This window comes from Elephantulus edwardii, unplaced genomic scaffold, assembly GCF_000299155.1.
Source record: "Elephantulus edwardii isolate Elephantulus edwardi_28Jun2011 unplaced genomic scaffold, EleEdw1.0 scaffold00008, whole genome shotgun sequence".
Lineage (NCBI taxonomy): Eukaryota > Metazoa > Chordata > Mammalia > Macroscelidea > Macroscelididae > Elephantulus > Elephantulus edwardii.
Window position 1 is genome coordinate 18,078,905 of NW_006399758.1, and position 14,102 is coordinate 18,093,006.

Genomic DNA, 14,102 nt, shown 5'->3' on the forward strand with positions numbered 1-14,102 from the left:
GCTGTAAAATTTTTATTATAGCTTTATAAATATTTACAATTTAGCAAGACAGTAGTTCCAATATCATTACTAACATATTATTAGACTCATTTCCATGACTAAAGCTAAAGACAACAAAAAGGAAATTTTCTCTTTCCAAAGGATTTTTTTGCATTTATTTTCACCACCTTTAAATTCTGGCCATCAATCAATCTTCTACTTCGTCTGCCTTCCTCCCCAAGCACTTAGACCTATACCCAAGCCCAATAAATGTATTAAGAGAGAGGAAATATCAAGTTACTCAACTTAGTCACTGTCACTGACTTGGTTTCCACTCATGGGGTCTCTGAGGCTTTAAATCAAAACAGAAAGAGGTGGCTGATCTTTCTCCTGAGGAAAGGCTGATATATTTAAACCACGTACTGGAGACACCTAGACTTTGGGTTAACAACTTAGCTACAGATTATGCCACCACAGCTACCTATTAAGGAACTCAGCTCACTGGCCATAGAGTCAAAGCCATCTTGTAGCTGATCCCCCAGTGCATTTACAGGTTGTAAAGTGCAAGAAGATGAGACAATTTTTGTCAATTGCAGACCATCATCTGAAAGGAGTCTGACTTTTACATGACTGTACATCATGTATCTTTAATTATGTAAGTGTTAAGAGTTGCTACTGAATCTGTTCCGACTCACAGAAACTCCATGTGCCAAATCGGAACTGTCCCCATTAGGGCTTTTTAGGCTGTGTAACTCTACCGGGGAAGACCTCGAGGTCTTTTTCTCCTGTGGAGCTGCTGATGGGTTGTAACTGTTGAGCATGTAATTTTTGCTCTCATATTCATTCTGTACTAAAATGATACTTTAGAAACCATAACATTTTCTTTTGTATTGTCAATTCAAGGAAAAGAATTATGCACACTACCCATAATACCATAATGAAGCTGGCACCTAATATACTGTTATGGTAAGCAAAAGGAAAAAAATGTTTAAAGGATTTGTCAGTTCCACACTCAGAATTCATTATTTTAAAATTTTCTCTTACTGTTTCACAAGTGTGAATTATCATTTTATTACTCTGTATGCACCTGACAAAATGTACTGTAGACGCCTAGAACAGGAGTTTATAAATGCACAGAACAGAGATGTACTCTGCAATACTCATTTTACAAAAGAAGTCACTAACCAATGGGATATATTTCACTAAGCTGTTCTAATAAGAATATAAGCAGTGTCTGAGAGATTATCTTCTGGCCATAATTCTTTTTTTAAAGAATCTTCCCCCCCCCCAATAGCAACTTGCCTCGGGAAACTCTATGAACTTTGATAAATGTCGATAGTTGTAGAGGGGCTTCAGGCCTTTTGTTCATAGGGTTGCTATGAGTCATGCTCGACTCGAAGGCAATCAACAACAAGGTTCCTTAAGGAGAAACAAAATAGAACAGAGTCCTAAAAGTGCCAAATAATGAACTAAAAAATTATCTTTATAGCAAATAGAAATATGTGTATCAGCAAGCAATCAAGGAAAAAATATACAAATCATCCAAAGATTATCCTAATGTGATTTAACTAGATTTCCTGAGCAGAAGGGAAGCAATGAAGGTTTTGCCTGCTACTCTCAAGTGAAAGTTTCTTATGACACTATTCATAAGCCAGAATGGCATAAAACCAAGTGTCAATGATCATTCACATAAATGGGAAAAATTTCCAAGTCTTCTCAAAACCTACTCATTATACCAAATAGCACCAAAACAGAACAACACTCACATATAGTAAAGGCTGGAATAAGAGAAAGTAGAAATAACATGTGTACAGTGAAGTTCCTGGAAAAAGAACTTAGGGAGGCCTCGGTCACTGCCCAGCTATTCTTGCTGCTAGGTGTGTGCTGTCTCTTTAGTGGCTTAATGCAAAACAAACACTGAATACCAATTTCCTATCTCCACCCCACTCCACAGCATTAAAGTAAAAATCCTATTCTGATTTCTTTCAATTATCAAAAACACTTATTTGTGTTAAAGTCTATTACAGCAAAGTGGCATAAAGTAAACTTTTAAAAAGTGGGAAATATCTATATTATTCTTGGCAGAAAACAGTCACAAACTCAATCACTTGCCCTTGAGCCAAAATTTATGAGGAACAAAAATCAGAAGGATGAGTGACCAACAGTAGAAGACACCTATAGCAGACCCAGTCATGTTCCGCAAGCAGAAGTCAGAAAATGAAGTGATACACATAAGGAATCTAGAGAACCAAAATAAAAATACATTCTATTTCAATAAACCTTAAAGCAGGGGTTTGTTTGGTTTAATTCTCACACACATGCTTCATGCAGTGGATATGCAATCAGCCCAAAACTTGTAGCAGCCAAGCCAGGAATTTAACTAGCTGCATAAAGCAACTTTATGACACAAACTATAGAAAATCGTAATAGCAAATTTATTCTAAAAATGTCCAGGGAAACTGTGTTTAACAGCTTTTTATATAACTAAGCAGTTGAGAAAAATTTTTCTTTTATTTCTGAAATTCATAGCAGACATGTAAAACTCAGCTTTTCTAAGATTCTCTACATGTGAGGAGAGTAATGTGTTCAATTTATTCTAGCCCAATCTTTATACAGACTGTATAATTATATAGATTATTATCAGTACAAGAGAAACGAAAAAACAGGGATTACTTTAATACAGTCAAATAAGCTCTGAAAATTCAAGAAATTAAGCTAGTCCCAAGTGATATATAACAACACAATTAGTTTGAAGTCACAAGGAATGAGATGCTAATGAGCCCTATAAAGACTGCAAACATCTCCCACTGCGTAAATCACACTCAGTAAAACAGAACTGTACATAATGACAATAATTTATTTGATGGTAATAATGTTTTAAATTGACACATATGAACCATGTTTGAAATTCTAACTATGTATTGGCCGTTTGCAGGTGTCTCCATGTTCAAACATCTAGTCAGTGTGGCTCTTTTTCAAGAATAGGGAAAAGATAAGAGAAGTGATGTTCAAGATTCCCTGCAATTTTGGAATAAATATGTTAACATATTCGACTATGAAACAACTGTAGTTGTTGTTGATTGCCACTGAGTCAAGCATGACTCACAGCGACCCTATGAACAAAAGGTCCGAAGCCTTTCTATAACTACTGTTATACTGCAACAATTACTCAACTAAACTTTTTAAGTGGACTAACCTCTTGTTTACTTTGGGTCAAATGTGTTAACTGTACTAACTTATTAACTGTCAACCCACTCTTGACTAAAACTTCTGTCACTGTTGTAGTTGACTGCCACTGAGTCAAGCACTCCTCATAGTGACCCCATGAACAAAAAGCCTGAAGCCCTTCCATAACCACTGCCATTTATCAAAGCTCACACTGTTTCCAGAGGCAAGATGTTTAGGAAGTGTCATTAGTAGGAACCAAATAAAGGATCTAAAATAAAATTCATGGCAGTGAAGATTTTCAAACATTAAGGCCAATACTGAGAATCGTAAAACAATGACATCTTATCACAAGGCTATGTTTAGACTAGCTCAAACTAATAGGTCCAGAGATAGTCTGAAGGTCAGACACTTTAGGAGGGTGCCAGGCTAAGTTAGAACATAACTGAATATAATATTTTAATGTAAATAACATATGTATTATCTACTTTTTTCCCCAAGCCATGCAAAGACACACTCCCACTTGCATTATTTTCCTAAGTACACCATACCACACTTGTACATGCTGCTAATTCCCAAGAAAACTCTGGCAGCTTAGTCCATAAAGAGTTTTGCTATAAATCCAAAGGGACTTCAAATTCACCATGGGCTCTCTGGGAGAAAAGATGGGTGATCTCTTCCACCACAACTTACAACCTAAGAAACCCAACAGTCAATTCTGACTCAACAACGAGGTGCTGGATATTGGTTTGTCTGCTGTGTTTTTTCCCCAAAAAAGTTCAACAAATTTAATGTTAAGTCTCCATCTTGGTACTTGCTGATTCTAAAGTTTGGTTCCTAAAACAAGAGCCTTACATGCCTACACTCTAAGTTTCTCCAAGAAGTTCCTCTCCCTCCAAGATCCCTTCCCTGCTCTGCAAACCATCTCCCCACTGCAGAAAGAAACCACTTTTCAACTCCAGGAATAACCTTACCAAGACAGTCAGCCCCAACCAAAGAGGTGTATGGGTGTGTCCTTCAGGCTATAGAGATTATGCTCAAGAGAGTGAGGCCAGCATGCCATACCGCATTCATCTCATCCTATCATCCAGCTGACCAATCACATGAAGACTTCAGGGTGGTTGTGAGGGCTGCAGGCACTTAAGGGTCATACATATCCCTCACTTAGCCAAGATGGGCTTAACTAGGGACTCGGGGTCCCCTTTAGGCTGTGTAAAGTACACACACCATCCTGCTACACAGCATAGTAGTACATACCCACGCCTGCACCATCCTGTTACCTGCCTTGGTGGGCAATGCCTCCTGACCACTGTAATACCAGCTTATGCTGAGGTTGAAACAGCCCACTCTCCATCCCAACATTCTACCTGACCCTAGAGCAACTAAGCTGGACACAGATTAGCTACAAATAATTCCCTTGCTCTCAAGCCTGCCCATGAAAATGCTCCAGAGAAAAATATACAGTTTCAACTATTTATTTTCCAACTACCAGGGCTGTTGTTGTTACTGTTATGTTGTCGAGCTGCCTGTGACACACAGTGACCCTATGTACAACTAATCTGAACCCTGCCCTATCCCGAGCCAGTCTCACCGACTCATACACAACTAATCTCATTGCCCCAGTTAACATGTCAATTGATCTCATCCAAGGTTTTTCTTTCCTGTGCTATTCCACCACCCTTCTGAGCATGATGTCCTTTTCCAAGGACTAGTCCCTCCCAGACACATGCCCAAAGTATGTCAAATGAAGCTTCAAAATCCTTGCCTCCAAGGAGAAACTGGGTTTCGCCCTCTCGCAAACAGATCTGCTCCTTTGGCTGTCCACTGCATGTTCAATACTCCTCTCCAGCACAACAGCTCAAAGGCATCAAATCATCTTCTGTCATCATTAGTCACTGTCCACCTCTCTGATGTAAGCATATAATTGTGAAGACCATGGCCTAGATCAGGTGCATCTTAGTCTCCAGAATGGCATCATTGTTCCTGACCGCAGACTTCCCCAGTGCAATTCATCTTTTGCTTTCCTAACTGCTGGTGTTCTGAGCATTGACTGTAAAGCCAAGCAAGCTGAAAATGTTAACAACCTCTTCTCCATCCATCATGAAGCTGGTCCAATGGTAAGAATCTTTGTCTTCTTGATGCCGAGCTTCAATCCATATTGAAGACTACAATCCCTGACCTTCTTCAGCAAATGTGTCAGGTCCTTCTCAATTTTGGCAAGCAAGGTTATATCATCTCCGTAACACAGACTGTTGATGAGTCTTCCTCCAATCTTGATGTCATATTAATCCCCATAAAGCCCAGTCTCCTGAATGATCTGTTCTGCATACAGATTGAAAACGTGCACTCCATTCCTTATTTTGAACCATGCAGTATTTTCTTGCTCTGTTCTGATGACTGCCTACTGGACCACATATAGGTTTTACATCAGCACAATCAAATATTCTGGGATTCCCATTTTTTTCAAGGTTAGCCACAATTTGTTATGATCTATACTACTATCAAACATAATTCATGATTTCTTGACCATGGTTTTACATGTTTATTACACAAATATGTTCAAACTTAACATATTCAGATGAGTGAATGAGGCCAAAATTCAATTCTGGAAATAACAATAATGCATATGCAATTTACGCATAAGTGTGCTATACTAGATGTTTGGTTTTGTTGGGGGCTTTTTGGGGGGGAGCTTTTGCATAATTTCATCATTTCAAACCATTACACATGTGTGTACCCTATTTATATTCATGGCATTTGTAAAAAAATGATACAGCAGTAATTATTCAAGGAACAAAACAAGTATCTCTTCAGGTGAGCTATGTTCTTTACTTCCCTTCTTGATTATACTATGCAACGGATCTGTTTAAACAAATGCTTCAGATTAAGAATTTTTTCATTCTGTTTTTACCTGCTGCTCCTTCCCTCAGAGAGATGCACAGCATACTTCCTCACTTCTTTTAGATCATTGCTTAAGTATACCATGTACTTCTCACCTTCTTAGAAAATCCTTTACTGCCTATCCCATGTTATCCCCATCACACTTTTCCTCATCATGTTCCATGTTATATGGTCTACTTGTTGACTTAGAATGCAAATTCCACATAAGCACAGGGCTGGATGCAGAGTGTTCCATTTTGTTTTTCACTGAATTACTAACAGCTCTAACATTTTAAAATATAACTAAACTTAGGAGCTCTGGTAGCCTAGTGGCAAGACCCTGCACTGCAATCCCAGAGGTACATGGTTCAAATCCACCCGATGCTCTGCTGGAGAAGGAGGGGGCAATCCTCTCCTGTACCAGTCAGATCTGATTTGACGGTACACGTAAAAAATAATACAATAAAAATAAAAAAATTTTAAAAAAGTTAAAAAAATGTAACTAAATTCAAATTTCTCCATTAGTAGATATGAGAAATATACTGTCTGCTCCTCAGAGTAAAGATGGACAATCTCCTTCTGTGAGATTTACAGCTTTTGAAAATCTGGATGATCAGCTATGAGTTGGCTCTAGTTAGACAACAAGGAGTTTTATCATCTCCCCCCCCACACTAATATGTAAATTGCACAAAAGAGAAAAATAAATAGGGCTTAAATCTTGACTATTATTAAATCATGAATTTCACTTCTCTAAGATTTTTCTTTCAATTTTTATTTATATTTTTAAATTTATTATTAATTTCAGTAAAAATTTACAGAGACTTTGGATTTCCAGTCATTGATTGTTGCACTTTTTCCCCCTTCCCAACCTTCCCCCTCTTGGAAAAGTAAAAGAAAAATTCTTTCATTGTTTTACAATCCCTGACCCCCTTCCCAGATCCACTCCACTATGCAGCCTTCACTCTGGACTCATGTCATGACAAAAATACCTAATCACATATTCCTTTTAAACAGTTTTCTCCCTCATCTGTTTCAATGCAGTCTACATTATTGAACCCATTCTTCTCAGTCTCCCCCCAATCCCGAGGTTAAGCCCCGTTTTACAACAGTGGCACCATACATATTTGTCCTTTTGTGACTGAGATACTTCACTCAACGTAATGTCCTCCAGGGTCACCTATTTTGAATAATATTGCATGAGTTCCTTGTTTTTCAATGCAGTGTAGTATTCCAGCTTCTCTAGCCATTCGTTTGTTGATGGGCGCTTAGGTTGTTTCCAACTCCTTGCTATTGTGAACAAAGCCACGATAAACATGGGTGTGCATATATCTGCTTGGATGTCAGTTATGGTCTCTTTGGGGTATATTCTCAGGAGTGGAATTGCTGCGTCAAATGTTATCTCTATTTGCAACTTTTTGAGAAAGCGCCATACCGCCTTCCACAGTGGTCTGGCACCAACTTCTCCAAGTTTTAATGTCTTCATTAACAAAAGGAGGATGAATTTGGTTGCCCTAACTATTTAACTAAGGACATTCATTAAATTCCATTCTGATTTAATTCATAAGATTAAATCAGAATGAAAGTTAAATGATAAAGTATGACAGAATTACACATTAGAATACAGGGCCATAAAATATGGTTGAAATGTTTAAGTTCAAATTTAACTGTTAAAGGCCCATTCATACTTTGTTAAAAGATTTTTTTTAGACTTAAAGCCAAAGGAAATAAATAAATGCTTAGATGTTTTATTGTAGATAGTAGGGGAAGGGTGAAAAGCAGGCCTTTGAAAAAAGATCTAGTAACACTGTGAAAGGATGGCCAAGAGTGGAAAGAATTAGAGGCTACTAAAATAGCTCAACTGAAAAGATGGAAAAACGTGAACTATAGCATTGAAAGTGAGATTAAAAAGGAGTAGCATGACATAAGAAGAAATGTAAAAGACTTTTTAAAATAGGATATGAGAGAAAAAGAATAATTTCAGGTGATGAGTGATAGTAATATAAGAGAATGTAAGACTAACTTTTTTGTTTCATTTTGTTATGATCAAGTGTTGAGTTTGTATTAAATTTTTGACGTTTTTAGGCGTCCGAATGGAAGCTACTAGTAAAACCAGACTACCTGCCACCAAGTCAATTCCAACTCCTAGTGACACTAGAGAACAGAGCACTGTCTCATGAGATTGCAAAGGCTGTAATCTTTACAAAAGCAGACTGTCACATCTTTCTCCAGAGAAGTGCCTGGTGAGTCAAAACCACTGACCTTTCAATTAGTAAATGAATATTTAACCACTATGCCACAGAAACTCCTTGAGCTTCCAATGTTGCTTAAATCAGGTGCTGTGAAGTCGCTTCAATTCACAACTCTGCCAAACAACACAACAAAACTGCCTGATCTTGTGCCATTTTCACAATCTCTGCTGTGCTTAGGCCCACTGTCTGAGTCACTATGTCAATCCACTTCACTGAGGGTCTTCCTCTCCTCTGCTGACCCTCTACTCTTCTAAGGACCAGCCTCTCTTGAATACAGGCACAAAGCATATGCGGCAAAGTCCTTATACACAAGAGCAGTCTGGATGCACTTCCTCCAGGTTGAATCTGTTTGGCAGTCCATGGCAGAGTCAATATTGTTTGCCAACACAACTCATGGTGCCAAAATTTAAAAAAAAAAAAAAAAAAAAGAGAAAAAAAGGTTTTACCACGCTGTGTATCTGGGAATTAGTGGATTAATAACTGAAATTATGGGAGGGAAGATAAAAAAGACTAAGAATGCTGAAAAATGAACTACTGAATACCAAAATCAGAAGAGACAAAATCAAAGCTTATTACAGTTGATTCTGATTCACAGTACCCCTATTAGACAGAGTAGAGTCTGTCCAGTAGAGTCTCCAAGGTCATAAATATTAACAGGAGCAAATAGTTTTATCTTTCTTCCAAGGAGTTGCTGGTGGATTTGAACTGCACACCTCTTGGTTGACAGTTCAATACTTAACCCACTGTACCACCACAGTCCCTTAATCAGAATAAAAGTAGGAAGGAAAATTGGCAAAACAGAAAGAACTGACAATGATCTAACTTACATACATATTCATATTAGAAATGAAATTAAAAAATATGCTTAAGCTTGGAATTGAAATTAAAATCAAAAGGAATTCTCAAGATGACAAGGAGATACCTGAGCTCCTACTGCCTTCACATACTAATGGTGAGAAATGATGCTGAGAGTAAAACTATTGTGTGAAGAGTATTTTCCTGTATAGAAGGAAAACAGTTCTTTCAACTTATGATTGCAGTCTACAAGTGATTATAAATCCTTAAGAGAACTTCCTGAATACACATATCCTTTTATTATCTTTTTATAAAGTAAAAGTCCTAACCATTTTTCTCTCAAATAAAAACTCAAGGACTCAGGATGATGGTTAATTCTGTCACCATGGCTACACAACGGTGCTATTTGTTTCGGATGACATTAGATGAGATGCTGCTGTGAAAGGATTTTCTAGATTACATTTGATAGTATGTGTAGACTTCATCCAACTAGCTCAAGGTCTTACCAGCAAAACTAGGTTTCCCAGAGAAGGCAGTCTGCCTCAAGGTTGCAGCACAAAGCCCCTGCTGGCTTGTTCTATTTCAGATTTGCCAGAGCCGCCATCATGTGGGCTAACTATTACAATTCATCTTTACTATTATTTAACTATATATACACTACGGTTTACATGTATATGTACACATATATTTATACATACATCCTTTTGGTTCTGTTTCTCTGGAGAATCTACGTTGATCCTGTCGTTAGGTATCATCAAGTGGAGTATGATCCAGTGACCCTTTGAACAACAGATCTGAACCCTGTCCTAGACTGTACCATCCTCACAGCTCCTAAAACGCTCGAGCCCACTGTGGCAGTCATTGTGTCAACCCACCTACTTGAGGGTCTTCCTCTGCTTCACCAACCCTATGCCTTCTCAATCATGGCTGATGTTGTTGTTAAGTGCCATCAAGGTGAGTACAACTCATAACAACCCTATGAATGGGACCCTGTTCTATCTTTTGTCTTCTTCACACTTCCTGATACAGCAGAGTCCATTGTGGCAGTCATTGTGTCAGTTCACCTGATTGAAGATTTTCCTTTCCTTCACCAACCCTCCACCCTTGAAAACATCATGTCTCCCTCTCCAAGGAACAGCTCCTCCAAGCAACATGCCCAAAGTATGCGAGGCAAAGCCTCATCATTCTCGCCTCTAAAAAGTACTCTGGCTGTATCCTCTCCAAGACATATTTGATTGTTCTTTTGGCAGTCCATGGAATGTTCAATGCTATTCTCCAATACCACAGCTCAAAGACTTCAATTCTTCTCCTGTGTCATCCTTATTCACTGTCCAACTCTCAGATGCATAGCAAGTGATCAGAAAGACCATAGCCAGAATCAGATGCACTTTCGTCCTCAAAATGACATCATTATTACTCAATAATTAGTAGACATCCCTAACTGCAGACTTTCCCAGTGCAATGCATCGCATTATCTCCTGATAAATATATACATTTAATTCTATGCTTTAAAAGAATTCTGCCCCCCCAAAAAAAACTCTCTGTATCTAAAGCCCAATTCAATACTGACTTACTACTACGTAGTTAAAAACAAAAAAAATTAAACTGTATTTGGTATTGCTTATGTGGAAATTAAACATCATTTTCCTCAAAATAACATCCTTAAGCACACAGCAAAATGAGTTTCAGGTATTTGGGAAATTTCATTATCCAGAACACTTCATTACCTAGCAATAATAAGCCTTAAAAGCCTACTAATTTTAGCTAAAAGAACTCACATATATCAAATAAAATTTATTATGAAAGTGCTTTCACAAAACTCTAACAAATAAGTAATTCTAGTAATTTATCTTCTCATTGCATTAAGCCAGAAATCTGGAAGTCATCTAAATTCTCCTTTCCTTTAATCTCCAAAGTTTAATTATTTACCATACTTAAGCAACAATTCACAAAAATGTTCTTCTACACCATATTACCTTGTCCAAGTATTAAGTCATTAACTGAACTGACTGAGGCTCAACTTAAAATCATTAAACTTTTGGTTAACATAATGTATTCTGCACCCTTGTAATGCTGGAAAGGCTGCAATGACAGCATGGCAATGCTAAATCAAAGAGCTGCACATGCCTCATCACCATGTCATTTTATCCCCTTAGATAGGAAAAGCATTTAGTTATTCCAAAATGCAAACTCCCCCCCCCCCAACTGACAGGCTTGGCTTAGATTTCTATTCCTGTCTCTGGCTAAGAAAATGTTTTCAATTCTTGGAAGCACAAATGCAGCAAATGCCTAATTTCCAAAAAGTTAAATGCTTCTAAGATCTTGATTATATTATAAATTGCTGTTGATTGCCTTTGAGTCAAGCAAGACTCATAGTGACCCTATGAACAAAAGGCCTGAAAGCCCCTCTATAACTATCAACATTTATCAAAGTTCACAGTTTCCAGAGACATGTAATTTAGGAAGTGGATGCCACTCCTGCTTCAAAGTATGAAAGGAAAAATCTGTTCACATATCTAGAATTTCTGCTAAGTTTGTACTTGGTCATCATCCGTAATTTAGCATTTTTCTACAGTACAGAAATACAATAAAAGCGCATGATAATTACCTGAGGAGAGTCAAAAGGATATCGACTACTAAACTTAAATAGAAGTTGAAATTTTTCCCCTTCATATAAGGTACCTGGTGCACCTTCCATGTCTACAATCCACCTAGAATATAAAAAAACAAATTGAAAACTTAACATTAAATGAAGTTAAGAGTGAAGAGGAAAAAAGGAAACTGTGAGTACTTCTTCCTCTACACCAGGTATTGGTATAACCAAAATAAAAATTCACTGTCACTGATTCAATTCAGATAACCTACTATTGGATTTACTGGAGATTGTCTGTCTCCTGAGAAGTAGGCAGTGAATACAAACCACCAACCTTTTTTGTTCTAAGTGCAACATATAACACACTATACCACCAGCATAGTTGATCTTCATAGCAACTCTTTAAAAAGGTAAGTATTAACATCACTTGCCCTCTACCCTCCCCCCCCTACACACACACACACACACACACACACACACACACACACTCCCCCTCTCTCTTTCATTGCAGTTGACTCAGAACTGACCTCTAGAGGGTTTCAGAGGCTGTAATCTCAAGGAAGAAGCCAGTCCCTCTTTCTCTCATGGAGCAGCTGGTGGACTGGAACCATAGAAATGCTGCCTTTGAGTGAGAAATTCACTACAGATTACACAACCAGAGCCCTCTTATCTAACATTCTTCCCCTCACCCCCAATACTCTTTTCTCTAATACTTCATGGTTAAATGACAAGATCAAGGACAGAGAGCTAGCAAGCAATAGGAAAAGTCAAATCACAGGTCTGAAAAAAGAAGAAATGAAAACTCAAACCTAAATAATGTGTTGACATCACAGCCCAAGTACTTGTCAAGCATACCCACTAAACAAACACACTGATGTCAAGTTTATTTTAATTCAGAGTGACCTTATGGACAGAGGGGAAAGTCCCCTTAAGTGTTTTCAAGGCTGTAAATCTTTAACAAAAGTAGAATATCCCATCTTTTCCCCCAAGTAGTGGCTGAGGAATTTAAACAGCTAACTTTTGTAGCTAATGGTGTATCTAATAAAACACTTGCCAAACCAACATTTTTATATGTACAACTATAGCATTAATATATTTAACATGTGTTACCATTCCTACTATCCATTTCTAAATTATCTACCAACATTAACAGAAACTGCATGCCCCCACCCTTTCCCCTCATTTTACTCCTTCCTCTCTTACTGTCTGCAGGGGAGTCAATTTTGACTCATAGTAACCTTCAATAAAGCTGGCTCATCCTTGCTGGGATCAGAATGATAGGTCTTTTCTTCTGTGGAGTCAATGGATGGGTATGAACCTTTGACCTAGTGGTTAGGTTAACCACTATGTCCGTGGAGGTCCTTTCCAAACCCTGATACCACTAATTAATTTTGGTTTGCTTATTATAGCTATTTCATGTTAATGTTTTAATATATTTGTCCTTCTGTAAATTGATTTTATTCAGCATAATGTTTTCCAAGTTCAATCATATTATAGCAGTTAATTGGTAAACAGTAATCAGTTCATGGATATTTCCACGGTTTCCGTATTCTGGCTTTTGTGAACAGTGCAGCAAGATACTATTTACAAGATAGGCATTCCAAGGTACTGTTCATGTCACTGCTTTCAATTTTACTGGGTATAGACAGTTAGAACAGGCAGTCCCTGGATTACAGATATCTAATTTAAGGACTACTAATATTTGCCCTGGAGAAGCTCAGTATCAGCTGTGAAAGCTAGGCCAGGAGCTGATTGTGGAACAGACCACCAACTACTCATATGCAAGTTCAAGCTCAAGCTGAGGAAAATTAAACCAAATCCACAGGAGCCAAAATATGACTTTGTGTTCATCCCACCTGAATTTCAGAATCATCTCAGGAACAGGTTTGAGGTCTTGAACACTAATGAGCGAAGACCAGATGAGTTGTGGGAGGATGTCAAATGTATCATCCAGGAAGAGTGCAAACGGTCATTTTAAAGACAAGAGGAAGAAAAGACCAAACTGGATGTCAGAAGAAACTCTGAAGAGTACACTAGAGCGTAGAGAAGCCAAAGCACAAAGAAAAATTCAAGATACTAAAGAGCTGAACAGAAGATTCCAAAAGGCGGAACAGGATGACAAAGCAAAATATTACAATGAAATGTAGAAGGAGCTAGAGTCAGAAAATCAAAAGGGCCGAACTCCTTCAGCATTTCTTAAGCTCAAGGAACTGAAGAACAAATTCAAACCTCGAGTTGCTATGATCAAGGATGCTTAAGGCAGAACATTAAATGATGATCCAGAAGTATTAAAAGAAGATGGAAGGAATATACTGAGTCGTTGTATAGAAAGGAATTGGCAGATACAGAAGAATTTAATGAAATAACATTTGAGCAAGAGCCTATGGTGATGAAGGAAGAAGTTCAAGCTGCTTTGAAGGAAATAGCAAAAAATAAGGTCC

The 14,102-nt window shown here is 37.8% G+C and overlaps 1 protein-coding gene across 1 annotated transcript in view; it reads right to left on the reverse strand.

Moving 5' to 3' along the window:
- LOC102847510 (ubiquitin-conjugating enzyme E2 W-like) overlaps positions 1-14,102 on the reverse strand; it is an 87,293-nt gene that overhangs the window by 17,069 nt on the left and 56,122 nt on the right. Inside the window, exon 3 of the mRNA XM_006880471.1 lies at positions 11,677-11,779. Within this exon, the coding sequence (XP_006880533.1) occupies positions 11,677-11,779 (103 nt within the window). The remainder of the gene's footprint in view (positions 1-11,676; positions 11,780-14,102) is intronic.